Raw genomic sequence first — 26,267 nt, 5'->3', positions numbered from 1 at the left:
TTTGCCGTTTTATTTTGCAGTCTGATTGAATAATGAGTCAAGAAGGAGATGTTAAAAATTGCCACTAATAATATTAATGTGTGACACTGTAAATGGCAAGTCAAGCACATTTCAGTCGCATTGTGTATTACAATGTGCTCTGGTTGAAAACAGCAAATTTTCGCACATGTAGTAGGTCATCCAAATACACAATGCATACTTAAATTTCATGTACACAGTATAGATATGATAGGTGTGGGTGAGATTTATTTAATTCTCCTTCCTGCCCAGTAGGTGGCGATATGCACAAATAAAGTGAATCACCAAAAACAACAGAAGAAGAATGTAAAAGTGAAAGTGGAGATTTATAGTAAAAAAAAAAAAAGGACTTAAATATTGATCTATTTCTGACCCACTCCTATCATATCGCATCTGAAGATGTGGATTAAACCACTGGAGTTACATGGATGACTTTTACGCTGCCTTTATGTGCCTTTTGGAACTTCAAAGTTCTGGCAACCATTTGCTTGCATTGTATGGACCTACAGAGCTGAAATATTCTTCTAAAAACCTTCATTTGTGTTTTGCAAAAGAAAGAAAGTCATACACATCTGGGATGGCATGAGGGTGAGTAAATGATGACAGAATTTTCATTTTTGGGTGAACTATCCCAAAAGTCAAAACTGAAACTCGAATGCTTAGACATTTGCCAAGCCTTATTGCGTTTGAGCGCAGGTTTTTCCATGGACTTTCCCTTAAAAACAACCAGCAACAATGCTTTCAGTCACAATGCCAAAATATTTATGTTTACTACAATTAAACTATAGGAACATGGTATTAGCCACCACCACCATCATCACAAACAACATTAAGCAAAATGGTAGAAATATTTTGAAATTATTATTATGAGATCCTATATTGAATTTATTATTGTTTTACATCAGTAGCAATAAGTGTAGTAGACTTAGGCTAATTATTATTTTGTTTTTATTATTTTTTGACAGACATTATTACCATTTCTGGGAGGAATCCTACTGTACACAGTTTTTGCATAACTGCAAAAATATAATATTTAACTCTAAATAATATATATAATTTTTATTTAAGTAGTACATTTTTGCAGTTATGTAAATAAATAAAAGTAATATAATCTCTTACACTGATGTGCTGGTGTAATTGTAATGTAGGCCTCAATGCATTACTGACAGCTCCTTCAATGGATTGAATAACTTGTGATCGACCACATGGTGGCGTGATAACTGTGTTTACAATTTTATTTATTTATTTTTGGTTCCTGGGTAGTAAGTGTTATTTCCTAATTGCTTATGCCTCAGAAGTATAGAAAATGGCTATTATTCCCCACAAACTTTGCTTTTGTGACCATGACAGTGATATTTTGAAATTTACCTATTTTCCAGAACATGCCAGATATATTCAGTGCTGAGTAAACTTGGAGTAACTTCTAGAACTTTACAGTAATATAAATAGTAGTATAAATACAGGGGTCTTAAGCCCACCAGTTCAGTTTAGTTCCAGCTGGATACATATCAAGACCTTGCTGGACGCTTTGAAGTATGATGTGTACGGCTGGGAGGTCATAGGAGACTTAAAAATGGTGGCATTCCTGATGGGTCTCCAAGGTGGTTTTACCAAATTTTCCTGATATCTTTGCCTTTGGGACAGCAGGGACACCAAGGTGCCCTACCACAGGCGGGACTGGCCACAGCGGACCGAGTTCTCTGTGGGGAGTGACAACGTCAAGTGGGAGCCACAGTTGGACCCCCGAAAGGTGCTGATGCCACCACTGCACATCAAATTGGGCCTTATGAAACAATTTGTCAGAGCTCTAGATAAGGAGTCGGCAGCCTTCAAGTACCTTCAAGACTTCTTCCTTAAGCTATCTGAGGTAAAGGCCACAGATAAAGAAGATCCTGGAGTGCAGTGAATTCCCCAAGAAGCTCACTAGTAAGGAGAAAGCGGCTTGGAACAGCTTTGTCGCAGTGGTTCGGGGCTTCCTGGGCAATCACAAGGCCGAAAACTCTGTGGAGCTGGTTGAGACTCTGGTGAAGAACTACGGCACAATAGGCTGTAGGATGTCCCTCAGAGTCCATATCCTTGATGCTCTGAGGAGCAAGGCGAGCGCTTCCATCAGGATATACTGGAATTTGAACGCCGCTACCAAGGACAGTATAACGAGAACATGATGGGAGACTACATGTGGAGGCTGATTCGTTAAAGTGATTTACAGTATAATCGTAAATCATGAAAAGGACTCACTTCTAAATCTTTGTAGACATTGTTGTATTACTTTAGTATAAATACATGTTATGTTGTTTTTTTTCGGACTTTATGTGAACGAAAAGACACAAATTCGCCCGTTTTCTCATTGGAAATAGGTACATTTCAAAATATCACTGTCCTGGTCACAAAAGCAAAGTTTGTGAGGAATAATAGCCATTTTCTATACTTTTGAGACATAAGCAATTAGGAAATAACACTTACTACCCAGGAACAAAAATTGTGTTACATAGTGTAATCAGTTGAACTTCTGTTAAAAATTCTCTATTGTATTATAAAATGTTAATTTCACATCAAACTTGTTCAAAGAATGCTCTGTCATTTCAGATAATTACATTCATATTAATACTGCAATGTCGTTTTTTGACATGTTAATTCAGATGCCTGGGTAAATTTCAAAGGTTTTCTTCATTATTATTTGAGAAAGAAGTCTAGAGAACATTTCTGTAATTAACTTGACATGAGTCAGTTATGACTCAAGGCCCATTTGTGTGTGTGTGCGCGCGCATATGTGATGCAGATCAACAGATGAAAAAGTTGAGAGAGACAGAATAATAAAAAAGAAAAAAAAAGGGGGTTGGTTGTATCCTTTAATTTTAGGATTTGCAATCATGTAACATTTTTGCAGTTAAAGTAGTTTCTATGCCTCTATTTGATTAAATAATGACCAAAAACGTATTTGTTTGTTTTTGTTTGCAAGGACAGACGAATACCTTTGAAACCCATGGCATTTAGACTTCTATAGATAGAATTAAGTTTCTCGACTGTGCCAATACCACTGAACAGGTATATAAGTCAGTTCAAGGAGCTCTGAAGGAAATAACAGCCAAATAAATCCTGCATAGAGTCTATGGTCAATAAAACTCATAACCTGTTTAGAAAGTGGACATATAAGACATTGAAATACTTCAAGTGAAAAACATTTTCTCTTGTCAAACAGCAAACAAGCTTACTAGTCCACAAATAAAGCAAATAAATAAAATTAAAAAATTATTGTGAGAGTAGTAAGCATTTTAAATCATGGATATTGCTTTCTCGTAACCAACCACCTTGTTGGTGTGGTGTCGTGGTTTAAACTCAGAGCTAATAAAGGTTGCTGGTTCAATCCAAGCAAAAAGCAAGCCATTAAATATTCTATTCTTTAACTTTTCAGGTAAAATATGAGCTTTCCCTAGTCAGTTAAAGATTGTTCTATTCTATTTTATTCTATTCACTTTCAGCTGAAAATCACCCTGGTCATTAAATATTCTATTCTATTCTATTGTAACTTTTTAGCTGTAAATGAGCTTTCTCTAATCTCCCTGGTCATTAAATATTCTATTCTATTCACTTTTTGAAAAGTAATTCTCTAATCGCCCTGGTCATTTAAGGTACTGTTCTATTCTATTCTAACTTTTCAGGAAAAAATGAGCTTTCCCTAGTCAGTTAAAGATCCTTCAATTCTATTCTATTCACGCTAATTAGTGGCATGATCAGCGTTGCCCTGGGAACAATCAATGTTCCCATGGAAACACTGATCATGCATGCCGGCTTCACCTGCGAGACATGAGGGAGAGAAAATAACAAAACACAGAGGGGCCGTTTACACGACAACGTTTTCAACTAAAAACGGACATTTTTTTTAAGCGTTTTGGCTGTTTACACGACAACGGCGTTTTGGGGCCTGAAAACGCAAACTTTTGAAAACGGGTTTCAAAGTGCACGTTTTTGACGACGATGACGTCATGCGCACACGTATTACGTGTTCAGTCTATAGGCATGCGCGCGAGTACTTCAAAACAACGCGCGAGACATTCAAAACTACAATGGCGGACTACAGGACTGTGTTTGTGCCGCTCAAGATTTTGAGTTTATTGACGCTTCTCCAGCAAAGTAATTGTAGTAATAAAGCAACCTCATTGTCCGTCCAGACAAAATTGCTCGATGCTTTCGCCATCTTCATTGTTTGTATTCACCGCTCTGTGGAAGAATGCTTATGTGCGCAGGCGCGTAGTGTTTCTTTACAAAGTGACATCGCCAACTACTGGCCTGGCATAATGCATAATAAAGCGTTTTTAGTTATTTTCGCGGATCCGTGTGAACGGGGATCGTTTTAACAACGTTGTCGTCTGTACGCAAAACTTTTCAAAAACTTAAAACACAAACTGTGGTCATTAGAGATTCTGTTCTGTTCTGTCCTATTCACTTTAATCTGAAAATTTGCTTTCTCTGATTGCCCTATTAATTAAAGATTCTATTCCATTTTATAGTATTCACTTTCAGATGTAAATTAGTTGTCTCTGATTGCCCTGATCATTAAAGATTCTATTCTATTAAAATTGTTCAGCTGAAAACAAGCTTTCTCTAATATTCCTGATCATTAAAGATTCCATTCTATTCTATTCTATTCTATTCACTCTCATCTGAATATTAGCATTCCAAACACCCTGATCATTAAAGATTCTATTCTATCCACCTTTCTTTTTAGGTGAACATTTATAATCTGCATTCTTTTAATTTAATGAATTTTAATCATTCACTCGTCATCTGTAATTCAACTTCTGCACTACTGTCACAAAAAAATGAAAATAATAAAATAATCCGACATCAGAGGTTTGATCTGAACAGTGTAGTGCCAGAAGCAAGTCTAGGAAATGAACTTGTTTTCCCTACAGCGGTGGACAGTGTTCAGCCAATCATCAGAAATGTCACAGCCATTTAATCATCTGCAAGAGCTTGATAATAAGGAATCGGACATGTAAATATGATTCTGCTTAAATTTTATAAAGGGAGAGTATAGTCATTCAAAATATCAGCAGATTCACATCATCAGCCATTTATTTCCTGTAATTTCTCAGTTCCTTCCTGCCTAATATAATAAAGAAGCTATCAATAAAGCCATGCACTCAACAACCTTGGCTTATTAATGAAAAACAATGCTGTTGCATAGGATGGCATTCCATTGTCATTGAAACGTATGAAATCTTTGAGTATATAACTGATTTACATATATATTCAGACCCGTTACAATGACTCAAAATGTTCAAACTGCACACTGTCATGCTGATTCTCCCTACACTGTGCATATACAAAAACATACAGTGCTAACAAGACCTACTATATTCTCGTAAAATTACATCTGAAACAAGATTGTGTCAATGCATAGATCTGGAAAAGTGTGTAAAAATTGCCAACGCATTCATAGTTCCCAACTGGTTGCCTTCATTATTGTCAAACAGAAGAATGTAAGAACCAGTAAAACTCTTCTAAGAGCTAGCTGTCAAGCCAAGGGTATTCAAGCAAGAATGGCTAATTCTGACTACATAAAAAAATAGTGAATTTACAAGCCTGAAAAAAGACACTGAATCATCAGCTGATTCATCAGAATTACTTTATGTTCATTAGTGGAAAAATATCATTTAGAGGCATGAAATTCAACAGAATAACAATATACATTTGCAGTACGTACAACCAAAGAGCACCTTTTTTTTTTTTTTTTCTGCATTTATTAATACAGACATTTTTTTTATCATCACAGATTCACAATGTTTGTTTTCCAACATTTTTTTGTTTTTTTGTTTCCAGTCCTCTTTTTTAAGATAAAATAAATGGCAACATCTCAAAGATAATGCATCACAAATATACTATTTATACATAATACCAGAACACATTACAGTGGAGAAAGATATACTGTCTATAGTTATTAAGTTTAAAACAAACTAATATTGGGTCATCAAAATTTCAGTTGAAAACTAAGACGGAAAATGTGAGGAAAGAAGTCAGAAGTAACAATGCTGAAATGGGAATGGTGCAAAATTAGTGATCTCAGCAGATCTGTATGGCAGTCTGATTTGCAATTCCACAGCATTATTACAAAAACGTGCAAAAAACGTGCTAAAGCTGCTTCAAGAACATCTAAAGTCATTAAAAGTTTACGATTTGTTATTTTACCTCTGGCACTGTGCACTGTATTCAGATTAGTTTCACTAAACAAGAATTTCATGTGTACATTTACAACACTTAATAACTTTACAGTCACGTCAATTAAATTAAAAGATCCTTTGCCACAGTATTTTCTCTTTAAAACATGATTTTTCTAAAGCCTAAAACTGGCGCCACACTAGCAGACTCCAAACAACTGGATTTGGCCAAGGTTGTCACACATTTGGACTGTTTTTTTTTTTTTTTTTAGATCTCGCTCTCTTCAGTCAGAGGTATGACACACTTGCCAGTTAAGAATGGGGGAGGGGTGACAAACATACCAAATCACAGCAAATCACAGACTCGCCACAATCCGGGTGGCGGAGGATGAATCTCAGTTGCCTCCGCGTCTGAGACGCCAACCCGCGCATCTTATCACGTGGCTTGCTGAGCGCTTTACCGTGGAGACATAGCGTGTGTGGAGGCTTCACGCCATCCACCACGCGCCCCATTGAGAGTGAGAACCACATTATAGCGATTATGAGGAGGTTACCCCATGTGACTCTACCCTCACCTAGCAACCGGGCCAATTTGGTTGCTTAGGAGATCTGGCTGTAGTTACTCAGCACGCCCTGGATTCAAACTCCAGGGGTGGTAGTCAGCATCTTTACCTGCTGAGCTACCAGGCCCCCTGTTTTGGCTATTTTTGCAATTCCGTTTGGTGACGTTAGTGGTGCAAAAATTACACACTTCACATTTAAGTAAAATGTATATTTTCATTATGTTATATTGTAGTGTGTACCTCCAAAGTTCGAGAACTACAACTCCACATCACTCTCTCTCTCTCTCGTGTGCATACACCTACAGATGGTGTCCAAAGGGTTTGCATTTGATATGAGGCGAGCTTCATCTATCTATCTGTCTGTCTGTCTGTCTGTCTGTCTATCCATCTATCTATCTATCTATCTATCTATCTATCTATCTATCTATCTACAGTATCTGTTAAGCCAACTTTCAGACAAGGCTTTGTATAGCCAACATCAACATTTGTCTTGACAAACGTTACCAGTCTAGATCTTCATAATATGCATGGCAGTTTGCACTAATGTAATTCAGTCTGTTATGTACCATTTGTGTTCCGCTGAAGAAAGAAATGAATATGGGTTTGGAATGACATGAGGGTCAATAAATGATTCCAATTTTCATTTTTGGGTGAACTATCCCTTTAAATGTGAATAGTGTGCATTAAAATATTGTACTGAATCACTGGTCTGAGGGATTGTTTACTCATCACTTAATACTGCACTCTTTCTATTGTTTTCTGTTAGACGTATCTACATGATGGAGCAGGTGAAGCCACAGCATTCCTTCAGCAGGGTGAAACCCGTCTTGGTCAAGTAAGGAGATGTGGTTTGCTGGGCTCTGGTCATCATTCTCTTGTCCTTAGTGTGACCTAAGTGAGCGAGAGAGGGAGAGAGATGCAGTGACCTTCTCTGAATTATTCTAAGCTTTTCTGAAAACTGTCAAGCATAAGCGCAGAGGAGCAGTTTTATAAGAATATTTGCAAAGATGTCCAACAAGCCATTTTGAGCATGCTCATTAGCCAGTTCAGGGTTAATTAGCTGTTTTGGAATGATTTGCATTGTGAAAAGTGCTATGCAAATAAAAGTGCATTTAATTTAATGTAAATGGACTTAACTGAATCAAAGAAATGTTCCAGGTTTAATATAGAGTTAAGCTCAATCCACAGCATTTGGGGCATAATGTTGATTGCCACTAAAATAATTTTGACTCGTCCCTCATTTAAGTAAGCCACTTACGTACAATGGAAGTGAATGGGGCCAGCTCATAAGTGTTATAATACACACTGTTTCAAAAGTATAGCCACAAGATATAAATATTATATGTTAACATGGTTTTAGTGTGATAATACCTGTGGTAATCAATATTATGCTGCAAATGCTGTTAATAGTGTTTAACTGTGGAACAGTTCTTTAAATTGAGGACTGAGTTAAGTTGACTTTTGTTGATTGAATAGAAGAAACTGAATTGAACTGAATGAAATGGAACACAACAGAGTTGAGTTAAGATCAGTTCAGCTGAGTTCAGTTTAACTGAATAGAGCAGAATTGAATGAACTGAACTGAACTGAATTGAACAGAACAGAACAGAACAGAGCAGAACAAAGTTGAGCTAAGTTCAGTTCAGGATCAAATTTAATCAATACATTTTTTTTAAATGCAGCCATACAAACTCACAGCACAAACTGGTTTGTATTTGATTATATTCTTTCAAATTCAGAATGCAAGTCAAACAATAACTTGTTTCCCCCATTCAATGACCTCCACGTATTTATTGCAGTTTTGAATTAGCAGGAAAACAAATGAAGACAGCTTTTTAACTCCCTGAGAACACAATTAACAGCTGTGCTTCTGACAAAACCATAAAACAAGCACATTTCTAAGTTTTGTTTACATTTTCATTAAACATGAACAGGAAGCGGGTAAAACAATTATGTGGATATTTAAAAAATGTATTATTGTGATAAACTGTGCAATCCAAGCTTAGAAATAGCGATTTAAAGGCTTGGCCTTGAGCTCACAGCTCCATACAGTAGTAACACACAAACACACACACACACACACACACTTTTCTGCTGCACCGGTTGGGAAATTTCGCCTGCAGGAAGTCAGCCATTTCTTTGTCCTCCTCTTTCTCTCTGTGTGTGGAACAGAATAACAGATATTAGGGAGGCAAATGCACAAACACACATATATTCACATAAGACAGGACACATTCGTATGCTCATACGTATCCACAAACTCCAAGGCTGGGTATGTACCTTACAAAAAGACATATATCACACTGTAAAAAGTGTTAACATGCAATTGTTACCTAAAGGATCTACTTGATCTATCTCTTAAAAATGACTTTTGCTGGTGTAACCTAATGTTTTCAGGTTGATTTAGTCGTATTTGAAATAATTTTTACATGAATATTACTAGTTAAATTAGATGTTTGACTGTTGTTTTATGTTGCATATACCCGACTGAAATTTTTTTACAGTGCATGACGCATATGTCAGAATTCATTATAGTATCTTATCACAGTAGAACCATCGAAAGTACTTTTCTAAAGAATATGTGACTGGTATTAGCCTGTGCAAAAGCTGCTGCCACAATGTTAGGATGTTATGAACGGTTGTCAGAGGGTAACTAGAAGGTTACTAAGGTGCTTTAAGTGTTTTTTAGTGTATTACTATGTGGTTACTGGGTTGTTCAGGGTTTTAATTTTAATTTCCATAAATTCAAATATGCACATATTTTCCTCTTGTGCTACTGATAGTGTGTTTGTGAAGCACAGGTTCTGATCCTGTGGGAACCAGGAAGTAATCGTGTTCACATAAACAATGATGAGCACGATTTGGAGGTTGCATTTCCCCTCTCAAATAAAATTTTGACTCCACTGACGGTTAGGTTTAGGGTTTGGGTTTGGTTTAGGGCAAAGAGTGAATAAAATATGCATTCCTGTTGACTGTTTTACTGTACATCATTTACAACTAAAAATACAACTTGCTTTTGGCGCCACTCTGTGGACATTTCACTCAGAAACTGGAGCTCACATCTGTCCATACGTTCAAAAACACTTCCAGCTTTGGCCACTGGGGGCAGCGGTTCAAATTTATGTGAGCACAGAATGATATAAGCAGCAAAACTTTAGAACTACTGTCACCGAATTCCCAACCCTAAAAAAAGATATTTCTGCATTTTTACATTTTTATTATGATATTATTTAATAAGCTTATTAAGTTGGTTTCCTTGTGTGGATCATTGGCTGGTCTCCACAATGCAGGTGATTTCAGGGTTTACTATCCTCGTATAATGTAGGCAAAACAAACAATTTTCAAGTGAGACACAGAGGATCTCAACTCCCAAGAATAATTTATACTCTCCACACATTGTTTTGATGACAGATAATGTGTAAACTGAGAATCCTTGATGTCTCTGATTTTCGCTGTGTATTTTTCTTCACCATCCATCCATTATAATATCCATTATAATAGCAGTTTGTCATCTGGGTGACGGCAGCTCATTTATCTTGTGAATAAACTGTGAAGACTTCATTCGTGATGGTTTCTGATGCGTGCGTCACTCACGATTACTCACACACGCACAGTTCACAGTCGTGAGGTCTTGGCAGATGGCAATCACATCTGAAAAAACATCACACTGTCTCTCTGTCTCTTTTCATTTTTCTTTCTTTCTTTCTTTCATTTTCTTTTTTGCATGTAAATTAAAAGTGGGGGAAATTGATATTTCAAAGTCTTGCAATATTCTACTTGACAAAACTGTGTTAATATTCCACTGACAAGAATCAATATTTCTAGCTAATTTTTACATATACGGTACAGTATACTACTGTACTGTATATAGTAATTTGTAAAAAAAAAAAAAAAAAAAAAAAAAGAAGAAGAAAAAAGAGACTAAATGCAAACGCAGAATAAGCTAAGAATATAAGTTTAAAGGTTGTTTCACTTGTAAGGATTTTCGGCAGTTTTTTTTTAACTGACACTGACGTTTCTATGCTCTACACATTTTCTATGCTGCCATGCAAAGGCAAAACATAGTAACTACACATTTTTGACAGAAACTGGGTCTCTCAGACTACTATCTGTCCTGTGACAGACGGCTCGACGATGCTCAGATTCAGAGAAAACTGAAAATGACAGTGGCTAAAAAATAGATGCTAAACTCAAGTAACTTTTACTACAATAGTTACTGCATTTTGTAGGGCATTATACACTACGATGAAGAAAAGCAGAATGTTTAGCACTTATTGCGCAAAACCACCGAAGTCCAAAGATATGTGAGATAAGGTCGCAATATATAATAGTTTTGAATCGCAATACACTAAACAGAAAGAATCACAATTCTATTAATAAAATATTGTATCGGAATATTCTGAAAAATCAATCTCTCTCGTTTCTCAAGAATCGGAGGGGCGGTACGACAGTCGGTGAGTGTGATGTGAGGGTTTGAGGTGTGGGTGTGATGGTCATGGTGAGGTAAGGGTGTATTATTGGTTTTGAGTGGAGGGTAATTGGATTGCAGCATCTTCACAGACGAGAGGACAGCAGCAAGAGGGAAAGAACACATTCTCAGGGCTGATAGTCACGCATGCTAGCTGGCAATCAAAAGGTTGTGTCCCATGTTTCGGCCCCTAAGGGCCACACAGAAGCTCGGATGGCTCTGTAACACTGACCTCAGTCTCTCAAACTCCAAATCATCCACCAGAAAGTCCCGCGTCTCCACCAACTTCTGGATCTGCTGCAGGAGTTCTTCCTCGCGCTGTCTGTCCTCGTTGGATTTTTCTTTGTCTACCAAAACCACAAATATGTCTATACTGAAGGAAGTCATAAGAACATTTTACAAAATATTTCCTTTTGTGTTCCACAGAAGGTTTGGAACGGGTTGAGTAAATGGTGACAGATATGATCAAATATCAAAATCTATAAAAAATTTGAGCCTGAAAGGAAATGGAGGTCTCTAAATAAATGTGACATTTACACTGGTGTAGTAAAAGCCATAATTATCTAGAGTTTTGGAAAAATAGCCTCTTTTTGTGTGCAAGCTTTGTATGCACTTGCAAAATGAGTAATGCAGCACAAAACAAAACATGGTGTACGCTTGGTTCATGCATCTTCTTGGAAACAGGAGACCTATAGTGAGGTATGTCACAACCATGTGTTAAAGAAAAGATAACATGAGAGTGGAGATGATAAATAATGCTTTTAAGGATAACCAGTAAAACATGTAGAAATAAAAAGCAATTGCACAATGCTAAGGTATTTGTTCCATAAAAATTTCTTTGGTTTCCCTTGTAAAATTACAAATCAGCTTGTACATAGATGTTATATATATATATATATATATATATATATAGAATACAGAGTATACTGTATTTAAGACACAAACAATACTACTTGAATATCTAACAAGCATAATGTTATGTTTGGTTTAGAATTGTTTCAAGCATCAAAGAGCTGAACTGTCTCTGTATAATAGGAAATAAAATCAAATGTTTTTCACTACTGAGATTGAGCTGTGTATCATCTTGCAAGCTCAATGGAACATCAAGACACTAATGCACACTATTTTTGTACAGAATCCTTCTGAGAACATACCTGGGATGGAAACTAGTTTCTGAAGTTCCTTTTTGAGCCTTGTAATTTCCTTACACAACTGGATGTCGTCCATCCTGACAAATGATGTAAAATGAATGTAATTTAAACATATACACTGTGTATTTGAAACTGTAATTCAAAGCAAAGCAAGTTTAGCATTTTCAGCAATACAATAAACAGTTTTTATATACTGTAGGCCTAAACTACACAAGATTATCATTACTGATATTCTGAAAAAAGTAAGACGTATTGTATTGTAGGTTCACTTAGTTATTTTAGTTCTATTTATATATAAAAACATTTTCTGTGATTTTTGTGTATGTGTGGTTTCAGCATGTTTGAAAATTTAGCCTAAAATTAAAGTGCAAACTTGCTGAGTGATTTTGTGCAATATTGTGTTTTTCTGTTGTTCTTCCTATTCTAATACAGTACAATTAGATACAGTGTGGTATGACACACACAGCATATCACATAGTTACTGTACTTTGCACTGTATAATTTAAGTAAAAGTTCCATCACAGGTTCAAAAATAGTGGTATCAAACTTAAAGGGATAGTTCACCCAAAAAATGAAAATTATCTCATCATTTACTCACCCTCATGCCATCCCAGATATGTATGTCTTTCTTTCTTCAGCAGAACAGTAATGAAGATTTTTAGAAGAATATCTCAGCTCTGTTGGTCCTTACAATGCAAATGAATGGTGAAAAAGGTCTTAAATATTTATCTGTTTCTCACCCACACCTATCATATCACATCAGAAGACATGGATTAAACCACTGGAGTCATATGGATTACTTTTATGCCACCTTTATGTGCTTTTTGGAGCTTCAAAATTTTGACACCCATTCACTTGCATTGTATGGACCAACAGAGCTGAAATGTTCTTCTGAAAATCTTAATTTGTGTCCTGCAGAAGAAAGAAAGTAATACACATCTGGGATGGCATGAGGGTGAGTAAATGATGAGAGAATTTTCATTTTCATTTTGGATGAACTATCCCTTTAATGTAAAATGAAAGAGAAAATCACTAACATATATCTCAGTTCAGACTCTTTGCGGACCAGCGCGTCCTTTATCCTGTCGATTTTGAACAGCTCTCCCTCGATGTCCTCCACAGTGATGGTGGAATCAGCCATAGACACCACGTCCTCTTCAACTGTGAAGTAGGGATGAACTATGATGAGAACAGTCTTTCATTTCAAGGACATTACACCCATCTGAACAAATCATTTCAGAAAAAGCACCCCCCACCCCCCACCCTCCCAAATTACAATCATTATCCACTGGACAATTTTTCTCATTACACACCATATATTTGTATGTTTTATGATAAAACAGATGCTTTCACATGGTCTGTCACCATTCCTTGTCACCATTCTGAGCCAAAAGGATATATACCTAGAAAATATCTATCCCAGTGGAATAACAAGAGTTGGAATTTATTCATAACTGAATCAAATTGTGAACTATTTTCAAAAAGCTGAAATGAGAATTAAATATTTTTAACTATTGGAAATTTAAAGGTGGTGTGTCATTTCTAAAGCACTATCTGCATGAAACAGATTTGCATAAATTGCTAGTCAGTGCAAAACTCGCTGCTTGGCATGCCAGGGCAGATTGCTAAGGTGTTTGTTTACTGGTCTAAGAGTACACCCTCAAGTCTCTATGAAATTATGGTCCCAAGAGGTTGTACATTCTTAAAATGTAAGTTTAAAAAAAATTTTTTTTTTTTTTTTTTACCCATTTATCATCTGCCACGTCAAAAAAATTGTAAGTCAAACAGATAGTTCCACCCCAAACTCATGACACTGGTTGAGCCAGAAGTTGACATGTCAGACTGCTCAAACAAACAGAGCACCACAGAACCACAGCACACAGAATTTTTTAGGGAGTCAATCTACCAATGGCTTACTTATAGTTGTTCCCTAACTCGAAGTTGTGTCGATGTAGTGACACTAGGGGTCGCCCTTGGGAACCCTAAACACCTCTGATCTTTGAGAAAAGGCCAATGGGAATTGGCGAGTGGAATTTGCATGCCACTCCCCTGGACATACGGGTATAAAAGGAGCTGGCTTGCAACCACTCATTCAGATTTTTTCTTCAGAGCCGAGCGGTTGTGTTTCAGCGGGCTGAATTCCTCCGCCGATCCATTCACCTTGAAAGCTGTTGGATTTACGGCGCATTACAGTGGTTTCTCCCCCTCTTGCACGGGTGGTGTGCAGAGAACGGCCCTGGGCGCTTCAGCAGCTAAAAGAGTATATTCTTCCTAATAAAAGAGTATATTTTCCTACTAAAAGAGTGGCACAGACGGAGCGTCTTTTTAAAGATGCCTTTCCGTCTGTGTATAATTCCTGGTTGCGGTCGCTATCTCTCTGCTTCTGACAGCCACGATCGCTGTCTCACATGCTTGGGAGCTGCCCACGTGGCGACATCGATCGTGGATGGGTCATGTCCTCATTGCGAGAACATGACCATGGCAACGTTCTCACCCACCATGGCAATGTCGGATGTACCCCGCCGCGATTGTTCGCCCGGAGCTTGGGGACATGGCTTGCGCTCCCCAACCCGTCGCGGTGGCTGAGCAGGACCGTCCGACTCCGCTACGCGATTCAGTTCGCCAGGCGTCCGCCCAGGTTCAACGGCATCCGCTTCACCTCGGTGATGGGCAAGAATGCCGCTGCCTTGCGTGCAGAGATCACGTCCCTTCTATGGAAGGACGTGATAGAGCCTGTCCCTCCTGCCAAGGAGGGTTTTACAGCCCCTACTTCATCGTAACAAAGAAAGGTGGTGGGTTGCAGCCAATCTTGGACCTGCAAGTACTGAACCGGGTCTTGCACAGACTCCCGCTCAAGACACTGATGCAAAAACGCATTTTAGTGAGCGTCCGGCATCAAGATTGGTTCACGGCGGGTAGACCTGGTTGACGCGTACTTCCACGTCTCGATTTTACCTCGACACAGGCCCTTCCTGTGGTTTGCTTTCGAGGGCCGGGCGTACCAGTACAAGGTCCTCCCCTTCGGTCTTTCCCTGTCATATTGCGTCTTCACGAAAGTCGCAGAGGCAGCCCTTGCCCCACTAAGACTGGCTGATTCTAGCTCACTCTCGGGATTTGTTGTGTGCGCACAGAGACTTGGTGCTCAGCCACCTCAGCTGGCTGAGGCTTCGGGTCAAATGGAAAAAGAGCAAGCTATCCCCGGTTCAGAGCATCTCTTTTCTCAGCATGGAGTTAGACTCAGTCTCTGTGATGGCGCGCCTCACGAGCGAGCGTGAGCAGTCGGTGCTGAACTGTCTGAAGGTGTTCAGGCGGAGAACGGCGGTCCCACTGAAACAATTTCAGAGGCTCCTGGGGCATATGGCCTCCTCGGCGGTGGTCATGCCGCTCAGGTTGATGCATATGAGACCGCTTCAACACTGGCTTCAGACTCGAGTCCTGAGATGGGCATGGTGTCCATGGTATGGGATGCCCTGACCGAGGCTCCCCTCGGCACAGATGCGCTGGCACACAGCTGGCCCTGGGGGCTATGCAAGTATGCGTTGCCCCCAGTGAGCCTACTTGCACAGACGCTGTGCAAGGTCAGGGAGGACGAGGAGCAGGTTGTCCTAGTAGTACCTTACTGGCCCACCCAGACTTGGTTCACAGACCTCACGCTCCTCGCGACAGCACCCCCGCCCCCCCCCCCAGTGAATTCCCCTGAAGAAGGACCTTCTTTCTCAGGGATGGGGCACCATTTGGCTCCGGCGACCAGACCTCATGAATCTCCACGTCTGGCCCTTGGACAGGATGCAGAAGACCTAAGTTGCCTACCGTCTGCAGTGGTAGACATGATCACTCAGGCTAGGGCTCCCACTACGAGGCACCTGTATGCCTTGAAGTGGCATCTGTTCGCTAAATGGTGTAATTCCCGACGCAAAGACCCCCAGAGATGCGCAGTCGGGTCAATGCTTTCCTTCCTGCAGGAGAGGCTGGAGGGGCGGCTGTCCCCCTCCACCTTAAAGGTGTACGTGGCCACTATAGTGGCGCACCACGATGCAGTTGACGGTAAGTCTCTTGGGAAACACAACCTGGTCATCAGGTTCCTGAGAGGCGCGAGGAGGCTGAATCCTCCCAGACCGTGTCTCGTCCCCTCGTGGGACCTCTCTGTGGTCCTTCAGGGCCTACGGGGAGCTCCATTTGAGCCGCTGGAGTCAGTTGAGCTAAAGGCACTCTCCTTGAAGACTGCCCTCCTGACTGCACTCACTTCCATCAAGAGGGTAGGGGACATGTAGCCGTTCTCTGTCAGCAACACATGCCTGGAGTCCGGTCCAGGATACTCTCACATGGTACTGAGACCCCGACTGGGCTATGTGCCCAAGGTTCCCATGACCCCGTTTCAGGATCAGGTGGTGAACCTGCAAGTGCTGCCCCAGGAGGAGGCAGACCCAGCCTTGTCATTGCTATGTCCGGTGCATGCTTTGCGCAACTATTTGGATCGCACGCAGAGCTTTAGACCCTCTGAGCAGCTCTTTGTCTGCTTTGGAGGACAGCGGAAAGGGAGCACTGTCTCCAAACAGAGGATCGCCCACTGGGTCACTGACGCCATCACATTGGCATATCATGCCCAGGACGTACCACCCCCCTTGTGGCTACGAGCACACACTACTAGGAGTGTGGCGGCCTCCTGGGCTCTGACCAATAGTGCCTCTTTAGCAGACATCTGCAGAGCAGCGGGCTGAGCAACACCCAATACCTTCGCGAGGTTCTACAATCTGCGGGTTAAGCCAGTCTCGTCCCATGTGTTGTCAGATACGAGCAGGTAAGTTGCGGGACAGCTGGCCAGGTGTACCGCTTGCGTATAGCACCTTTCCCCTCCCAGAGGCGAAGACGTGTGCTTTTTACCCCCAGTCGTGTTCAAGAAGTCGTGGACCCTGGATGTCCTTCCTCCTTAGCCCTGTGGCAGGTGAGTTTGTGGAGAAACTTGTTGCAGGCCCAGTACGTGTGCTAATTTGTCCCTGTACTGGGGTAGGTGCTCCACATGCACTGGTTGCCCATATGTAACCCCATGAACGTTGGTGAACCCACGTCTTCCTTGACGTTGGTGAACCCACTAACAACAAGACTCGGTAAGACCATGTGACGTATTTCCACACAATTTCCTCCCCTTCGGGCAGGGTGTGGTCTCTGTGGTGTCTTCCCCTTGGGAGTGACACCCCCGACGCGGACACTATATGGCCCCCAGCGCAATGATTTTTCCTTTTGGGGAGAAGAAAGAGAAGAGGCCGCAGCTGGGGCAGCTGGTCCCCATTTTTTGGGCAGTCGACTTGTCCCCGAGGTCCAGGGGACCGTACGACGCTCGTATGAGCGTTGGGGGAGGTTACGTGACGGCCGGGTGCGCTGGCTACGAGGCACACAATGGTCTGCCCATCTCGCACCACCAGTTCACGTAACACAGTTCAGCTAGTTATGCCATTTTGTATAGGGACCCCTAGTGTCACTACATCGACACAACGTCGAGTGAGTGACAGATAGGGAACGTCCTGGTTACTTTCGTAACCTCCGTTCCCTGATGGAGGTAACGAGATGTTGTGTCCCTCCTGCCACAACACTGAAAACCTGAACGAGTGGTTGCAAGCCAACTCCTTTTATACCCGTATGTCTGGGGGAGTGGCATGCAAATTCCACTTGCCAATTCCCATTGGCCTTTTCTCAAAGATCAGAGGTGTTTGGGGCTCCCAAGGGCAACCCCTAGTGTCATTTCATCGACACAACGTCTCGTTCCCAAAAACTAAAATATGTTCTTACTCACCCTCATGCCATCCCAGATGTGTATGACTTTCTTTCTTCTGCAGAACACAAATGAAGATTTTTACAAGAATATCTCAGCTCTGTAGGTCCATACAATCCAAATGGATGGTGACTTTGAATCTCAAAAAATAAACACATAAATACGGCATCAAATGAATCCATATGACATTGATTTTATCCAGAAGCAATATGATAGGTGTGGTTGAGAAACAGATCAATATTGAAAGCGTTTTTACTTTATATTCTTCTCTCTGCCCAGAAGGTGGCGATATGCACAAAGAATGTGAATCTGCCAAAACAAAAGAAGAAGAAGAATGTAAAAATGAAAGGGAAAATGGAGATTTAGTGTAAAAAGGGACTTACATATTGATCTTTTTCTCACCCACACCTATCATATCATTTCAGAAGACATGGATTAAATCACTGGAGTCGTATAGATTACTTTTATGCTGCCTTTATGTACTTTCGGGAGCTTCAAAGTTCTGGCCACAATTCACTTCCATTGTATGGACCTACAGAGCTGAGATATTTTTCTAAAAATCTTCATTTGTGTTCCGCAGAAGAAAGAAAGTCATACACATCTGGGATGGCATGAGGGTGAGTAAATGATAAAATAATTTTAACTTTTAGGTGAAATATCCCTTTAAATTTGCAAGTTTCAGGACATGTGTGATGGCATTGAGGATTGCATTTGATGATGCTCCTACTCCATATGGCAAATCGTCAGTTTGCTGGTTTGTTGTCCACCCCTTGTAGACAAAAATAACAACATCATCACACATCGCTTCAGAAGCAGGGCTTCTCTTATCTAGGATCAACTAACAAGCACCCTGGTGTTGACCAGTCATATTTCAAAAGTCGCTTGCACTGAAACCAAGGAGATCAGTGACAGTCGTGCAGCATGCGTTGTGTATGTTCGTCACTGTGCTAATTGGCTCATGTTATTATTACTGAACTCTGCATGAATCAGAGGGAGGTGAGAAATGTTCTGTGTGTGTAGTTAGCTTTAGATGGGGACAAAATTGTCCTCAAAGGGTAAATAAATCTTTCAAAACTTCCATTGGGGACATATAGCAACATTTTCTTTTTGAAAAATATATTCATAATTAATGGAATTTTGTCATTCTAAAAATGTAAAAAGTTATAGTAACCTTTATATAGAAGCAATAGAAGTGTGTGTGTGTTTGTTTGTGTGCGTGTGTGTGCGTGTGTGTGTGTGTGTGTGTGTGTGCATAAGTATCTGGTGAATCAGCCACTAATACAACATAAAGAAAATCTTTCAGGCTAAATTGGGAAATAGCGCAGTTAATTTTGGCACCAAATTTTGTAGTCATCCTCTTCTGATTACATTGTAATTGAATTTTAGTTTGGAATATTATTCGTTTTCATCTGATTTTAGTAGATGAAAATTAAAGAATTTTTGAAAGTTAATGAAAACAGCATAAATCTACCTTTTCATGTTGATCTATGAATTTGCCTCACAGATGTTGTTGAATATCTTTTTCAATTTCAGAATTGACAACTGTTAAGTGTCAATTAACAACAATTAACAAGTATCAGAGCTTGTAACTTGTAACTCCTGCCTAGTGTCAGTTAACGAAATTAGTGACAACTTTAACTAATGCAATAAATAGTGCAAGTCGAATGTTTTCAAATATTTTGACCAAAATAACAGAGAATAAAACCTGGAAGACTCAACCTGTGAACTATAGAAGTCTCTCATTTTCTCAAGTGCTTTCCAATGGGAAGAGAAGTCATGAATGAGATTAGTTTAATATCTCAATTGTTTCTCAAAGCAATGCGATCAACTGGAGAGCAGGAGATCGCAATATGAACTCAAACATCATCTGAGCTATGCTAACCAAATTAATTTTATGGCATGATTAATTTTACAGTTCTAAAATCTTACTCTATGCCAACAACTTTCTCATCTGTGTCTTTTGATACAGGAAAAGGTTTATAAGGATAAGTATCTGAGACATAAATGAAGCATTTGAGATCTCCACAGAGTCTTCATGAGCTTTGAAAGAGGAACCTCTGACAATAAAATTTTGCCTCCAGTCTGTCTGTCTGTCTGTCTGTCTGTCTATCTGTCTGTCTGTCTGTCTGTCTGTCTATCTATCTGTCTGTCTATCTCTCTGTCTGTCTGTCTGTCTGTCTATAGCCATGATTTCTCGAATTACTACTACACTACTACAGCTGGGAAAAGCAGATTTAAACTAACAACTTCTGCATTAAGGCTCATCACAGCTGAGAGACACAACAGAGTGATTAATTACACAAACTCAAGACATTTACCTCTTACCGGAGTTTCCACATTGGAGAGGACATACTGTTCAAAATGGCGGAGGACATTGCGGTTTCGGTAACACTTTACTTTAAGGTTCCCTTTGTAAAGGGTTTATAAAGGGATTCATTAATGACTAATAACTCGTCTACAAATGCATTATTAATAATTTATGTGCAGTTATAACAATATGAATAAAAAGGGTGAATTTCATGCAATGCTTGCCAAATAGTGAGCCAGTTTTAACTCACATGTTATAAATGCTTAATAAAGGCATTAATAAGTATTTCAATCAAAATCATGAAATGTCCAAATTCATGATTTATGTCATGATTCAGCAAAAACTGACTAGTATAGAGATTAAAAGGAGTTGTGCTTATATTCATTACTGTAATGCTTGACTTATGCTATTTTCCTTGTAATTTTAATGTAAAAAGATTGGTGCTACTCCGAGTGATGTTTTACCCAGTCCTCTGCGGGTCTTCCTGCCCACCCAGTGCATTGTTTGACAGTTCTGGTTTCTCTATTGTTTATCAAAAGATTGTTCACAAAAGCTTAAATTTGATGGGATATTTAAACTTTAATTGTACATCATAAAGCTTTAAGATTAATTTATCAACCTTCGTAACCTCAAAATGGGTACCCTAATGTAAAATGGACACCCATGTTGTTTATTTATGAGTTAACCATGAATCATTTATTATCCAAATTATCAATCTATGAAAATTTACCTTAAAGTGGACCCCTGTGAACCATTTATTGAGTTACCAACATTAATAAGCTATGAAAGTGTACCTTAATGTAAAGTGAACACCAATGAACCATTTATTAATGAGTTATGAATGTTAGTAAGCAATTAAAGTGTACCTTAATGTAAAGTTAACACCTGTGAACCATTTATTAATGAGTTATGAATGTTAGTAAGCTATGAAAGTGTACCTTAATGTAAAGTGAACACCTGTGAACCATTTATTAATGAATTATGAATGTTAGTAAGCTATGAAAGTGTACCTTAATGTAAAGTGAACACCTGTGAACCATTTATTAATGAGTTATGAATGTTAGTAAGCTATGAAAGTGTACCTTAATGTAAAGTGAACACCTGTGAACCATTTATTAATGAGTTATGAATGTTAGTAAGCTATTAAAGTGTACTTTAATGTAAAGTGGACACCTGTGAACCATTTATTAATGAGTTATGAATGTAAGCTATTAAAGTGTACCTTAATGTAAAGTTAACACCTGTGAACCATTTATTAATGAGTTATGAATGTTAGTAAGCTATGAAAGTGTACCTTAATGTAAAGTGAACACCTGTGAACCATTTATTAATGAATTATGAATGTTAGTAAGCTATTAATGTGTACTTTAATGTAAACTGAACACCTGTGAACCATTTATTAATGAGTTATAAATGTTAGTAAGCTATTAAAGAGTACCTTAATGTAAAGTGAACACATGTGAACCATTTATTAATGAGTTATGAATATTAGTAAGCTATGAAAGTGTACCTTAATGTAAAGTGAACACCTGTGAACCATTTATTAATGAGTTATGAATGTTAGTAAGCTATTAAAGTGTACTTTAATGTAAAGTGGACACCTGTGAACCATTTATTAATGAGTTATGAATGTTAGTAAGCTATTAAAGTGTACTTTAATGTAATGTGGACACCTGTGAACCATTTATTAATGAGTTATGAATGTTAGTAAGCTATTAAAGTGTACCTTAATGTAAAGTTAACACCTGTGAACCATTTATTAATGAGTTATGAATGTTAGTAAGCTACGAAAGTGTACCTTAATGTAAAGTTAACACCTGTGAACCATTTATTAATGAGTTATGAATGTTAGTAAGCTATTAAAGAGTACCTTAATGTAAAGTTAACACCTATGAACCATTTATTAATGAGTTATGAATGTTAGTAAGCTATGAAAGTGTACCTTAATGTAAAGTTAACACCAGTGAACCATTTATTAATGAGTTATGAATGTTAGTAAGCTATGAAAGTGTACCTTAATGTAAAGTTAACACCTGTGAACCATTTATTAATGAGTTATGAATGTTAGTAAGCTACGAAAGTGTACCTTAATGTAAAGTGAACACCTGTGAACCATTTATTAATGAGTTATGAATGTTAGTAAGCTATTAAAGAGTACCTTAATGTAAAGTTAACACCTATGAACCATTTATTAATGAGTTATGAATGTTAGTAAGCTATGAAAGTGTACCTTAATGTAAAGTGGACAACTGTGAACCATTTATTGAATTATGAATGTTAGTAAGCTATTAAAGTGTACTTTCATGTAAAGTGGACACCTGTGAACCATTTATTAATGAGTTATGAATGTTAGTAAGCTATTAAAGTGTACCTTAATGTAATGTGGACACCTGTGAACCATTTATTAATGAGTTATGAATATTAGTAAGCTATTAAAGAGTACCTTAATGTAACGTTAACACCTGTGAACCATTTATTAATGAGTTATGAATGTTAGTAAGCTATTAAAGTGTACCTTAATGTAAAGTGAACACCTGTGAACCATTTATTAATGACCAACTTTTCCAACATTAGTAACCTAAAGTGTCCATTAATGTAAAGTGGACAATTAAGAAACATTTATTAAAAGAGTTACCAATTCCTGCAATTCATTTATTAATGAGTGACTTTTAATTTTTTAAGATTACATAATTTATAATACATATTATTCAATTAATAAATGAACATATCATGTAATATACTGTAGTCTGATGAACATTAAACCATTCTGAAAAATAAACAGTATAACAGACATTCATAAATATTAACACTTAACATAGAAAAATAGACATACACTATCATTAGATAAAAATAAACACATTAATATGTATACATACTAAGGCTTTATTGTTACATTTGCCAAGCCTATATTTATTATAAATAATAAACTGATATGAGCAAAAATATATTAAATAATAAATGAATAACACCATTTTTCAGCTTTTATAGGATAAATTAGGGGTAAATAAATAAATAAAACACCCCAAGTTGTTTCCATGAATTACCTGCTCTCTATTAGCATTGCTCTTTCCAGTGCAGCAGTTCTGTTTGCACACATAATTGTATTTTCAAACTTTTCACAATCTGAGCACTGCCATACTAAAATAAACATTCTGCAAATATTACATTTCACCAAGTTTGTTCATGCACACTCCGTGTCTTTCCCGACTTTTTTCATGCTTCAAACTGCAGCTCTAAAATACCAAGCCAATCAAAAGCTTTGAAAAGTCACGAGACCCTCCAGTAACCAGTCGTGTTTCTCGTACAATTTTTGCAAGCAAGATTGCTAGTAGCCAATGTAGCCAATTAACTCCAAGCAGTTTGATTTAAACCATCTGAACATATATATAAGCGTTTTTCAAATACTATTTTTATAAAATGTATATTGTTAAATGTATATGGATTATGATATTTTATTTTGTTTAAGTTGCACATCATTTAAAACGTGGAGCTGATTGGTTATACTTCCTATTAGGGGTATGAAGCTATTATCTGTATCTGTTCATGTGACAAAATTATCTGTATCTGTCTCTGTTTTCGGATAGAACAGGATGTGGGCGGTTCTTAAACAGGAAGTGCGTCAAAACGAAATGAAACGCCCATTTTTAAATGTTACTCTTACATTTATAGTTTCTATTAATAAAATATGCCGTGTATATACCTTTTCATAATAATAGCCTAATAATAATAATAGTAGTAATAATAATAATAATAATAATAATAATAATAATTATTATTATTATTATACAATTATTATTTTAAAAATATTATTTTATTCTTTATTTTTCTTACCAGATGAAGCTGAATTTGTAGGCTACATTAACTGTGGAATATGTTGTGGTTTCTCCTGGTATTTCAGATATTAATATCTGCTTGAAACAGAATTTTTCATTTGTCTGTGCATGTATAACAACATTATTCTGGAGGCAGGAGGTGTCAAGCAAAATGTGAAATGTCAAGCACATAAATCTATTAGGAATTTTTACAATAAGACACCATTATTTAGTTACATTTATACAGCGCCTTACCAGAGGTAGCACAGTTTAAAGAATAAGAAAGAAAAGACGGAGCATGTTTCAGTTTACTTAAGGAGGAATATTCTTAATAGATGAATACTCTATGGAGCACTTAAACCTTTATGGAGCATTTTGTCGGAATAAAGTCTTAACCAGTAAATAACCTTAATCGCTGATGTGGATATAAATGTGGTCAACTTTAAAAGACGGATAGATGGGCTCTGATGTGAAATCATCACTTCAGGTCAGGAATTTAACATCGTGCTCAGGTTAGGCTATAAATGAATACATGGGAATCACGTGTGAATCGTGTGATACATTAACAAAAACATTTCAAGAAGTGGAAAGTGTATATGATGTCGTATCTTAGTTAATGCTACACTTGATAAGCTCCAGAGGTGCACAGTTAACAGAGACCGCAAACGGAGTCGAGACCACGCCCATGCGATCTGAAATCACACAGTGCACATTTTCATTCATAAGGTTTACACTTTAGAAATATTGGTTGCACAGATTCATAAATTCTTTTTAATTTTGTACGTTTATTTAAAATGTTGCTTTATCCTTGTGCCTCTTGGATAATCAGTCATACAATTATTTTTTATATTATTCGGATGAATCCGTTATTCGTTTTGAAGTCATTATTCATGCCTTTCCGAATATGGTATTCGGCTTTGGGCACATCCCTACTTCCTATTAATTTTCAAAGCGGTGATTAGCTGGGAGGCAGGACACCAGGCAATCCGGGAGATCGGAGCAGAGATTCTTGGAACGGACGGAGTGAGATGGGGGAAAAAGATGGATTTCTGCGAAAGACAGGCAATGTCCATGAACTAGTTAAGTACTTTAATACTTTACAGAAATTGTATTTTGATATGTCAGTGCTCACACTGTGACAGTAAGAGACTGTGAATCTACTGGAGCAGTTTTGCTGCATGCCAGAAGTGTTTGGTATGTGTTGCTAAGCTAGTTTAAGCTAGTTTGAGTTTGTATGTTAGTAAATCTAATGTTTATGTGCTCATTTTCCCTCAGTGATAGTGTAAAACTGACGATTTTATAAATGTTTAAGGCCAACTGTACCGTTATTTGCTTTACATAAAATTCACTATGGGTTAATTGCCACCCACCAGGCTTTATTAAATAATTTCATTCTCTCACCCAACCTTGCTTCAAATATTTTGTACATTGTACATTTTATATTAAATATATTAAAGTGTAAGAAAAAATACATATGTTTTATGAAAGTAATGTTTATTTACTATACATAAAGTTCTGTAAATGGTCATCAGACGTTATTACATGATGTTTGTTAATTTACGTACATGATATATGATGTAATACTGAAGCATTAGGCGCTCATTAATAAATGACCTGCTGAAGTTGGAAACGCTTTAATAAATGTTTCATAATTGTCTACTTTAAGGTACACTTTATAGGTTGCTACTGTTGGTAGCTCATTAAAAACGGTTCACAGTTGTCCACTTTACATTAAGGTACACTTTCCTAGTTTACAAATGTTGGTAAGTCATTAATACAGTGAATGGTTCATGGATTACTCAATAAATGAGCCATGGTCATTCAGTTTGCATACCTTTTTTGAGGTTGTTAAATAAGTTTGAAAGTTCACCTTACATTAAGACTTGTACTAGAAGGTGCAGATATTGATACTTAATTCATAAATTACCCATAAAATGCAGAGAAGTAAATAATCTAGATATACTTTTGATAAATGAGAGAAATCCAAGTTACAGGTATTGCTGTGGATGAGTATGAAGACCT

At 37.9% G+C, this 26,267-nt stretch overlaps 1 protein-coding gene across 1 annotated transcript in view; it reads right to left on the bottom strand.

The window, feature by feature from the left end:
* Positions 1 to 5,668: 5,668 nt before the first annotated feature.
* Positions 5,669 to 26,267, bottom strand: part of LOC127450053 (bMERB domain-containing protein 1-like) — a 28,745-nt gene continuing 8,146 nt past the window's right edge. Inside the window, exons 2-6 of the mRNA XM_051713765.1 lie at positions 13,396 to 13,519; positions 12,362 to 12,435; positions 11,440 to 11,554; positions 8,823 to 8,896; positions 5,669 to 7,630 (exon numbers count right to left, since the gene is read on the bottom strand). Coding sequence (XP_051569725.1) covers positions 7,512 to 7,630; positions 8,823 to 8,896; positions 11,440 to 11,554; positions 12,362 to 12,435; positions 13,396 to 13,519 — 506 coding nt within the window. The 3' untranslated portion in view covers positions 5,669 to 7,511. The remainder of the gene's footprint in view (positions 7,631 to 8,822; positions 8,897 to 11,439; positions 11,555 to 12,361; positions 12,436 to 13,395; positions 13,520 to 26,267) is intronic.

This window comes from Myxocyprinus asiaticus, chromosome 13 (genome assembly GCF_019703515.2).
Source record: "Myxocyprinus asiaticus isolate MX2 ecotype Aquarium Trade chromosome 13, UBuf_Myxa_2, whole genome shotgun sequence".
Lineage (NCBI taxonomy): Eukaryota > Metazoa > Chordata > Actinopteri > Cypriniformes > Catostomidae > Myxocyprinus > Myxocyprinus asiaticus.
Note: the sequence above shows the minus strand (reverse complement) of the source record. Positions and strands in the feature narration are given on the sequence as shown.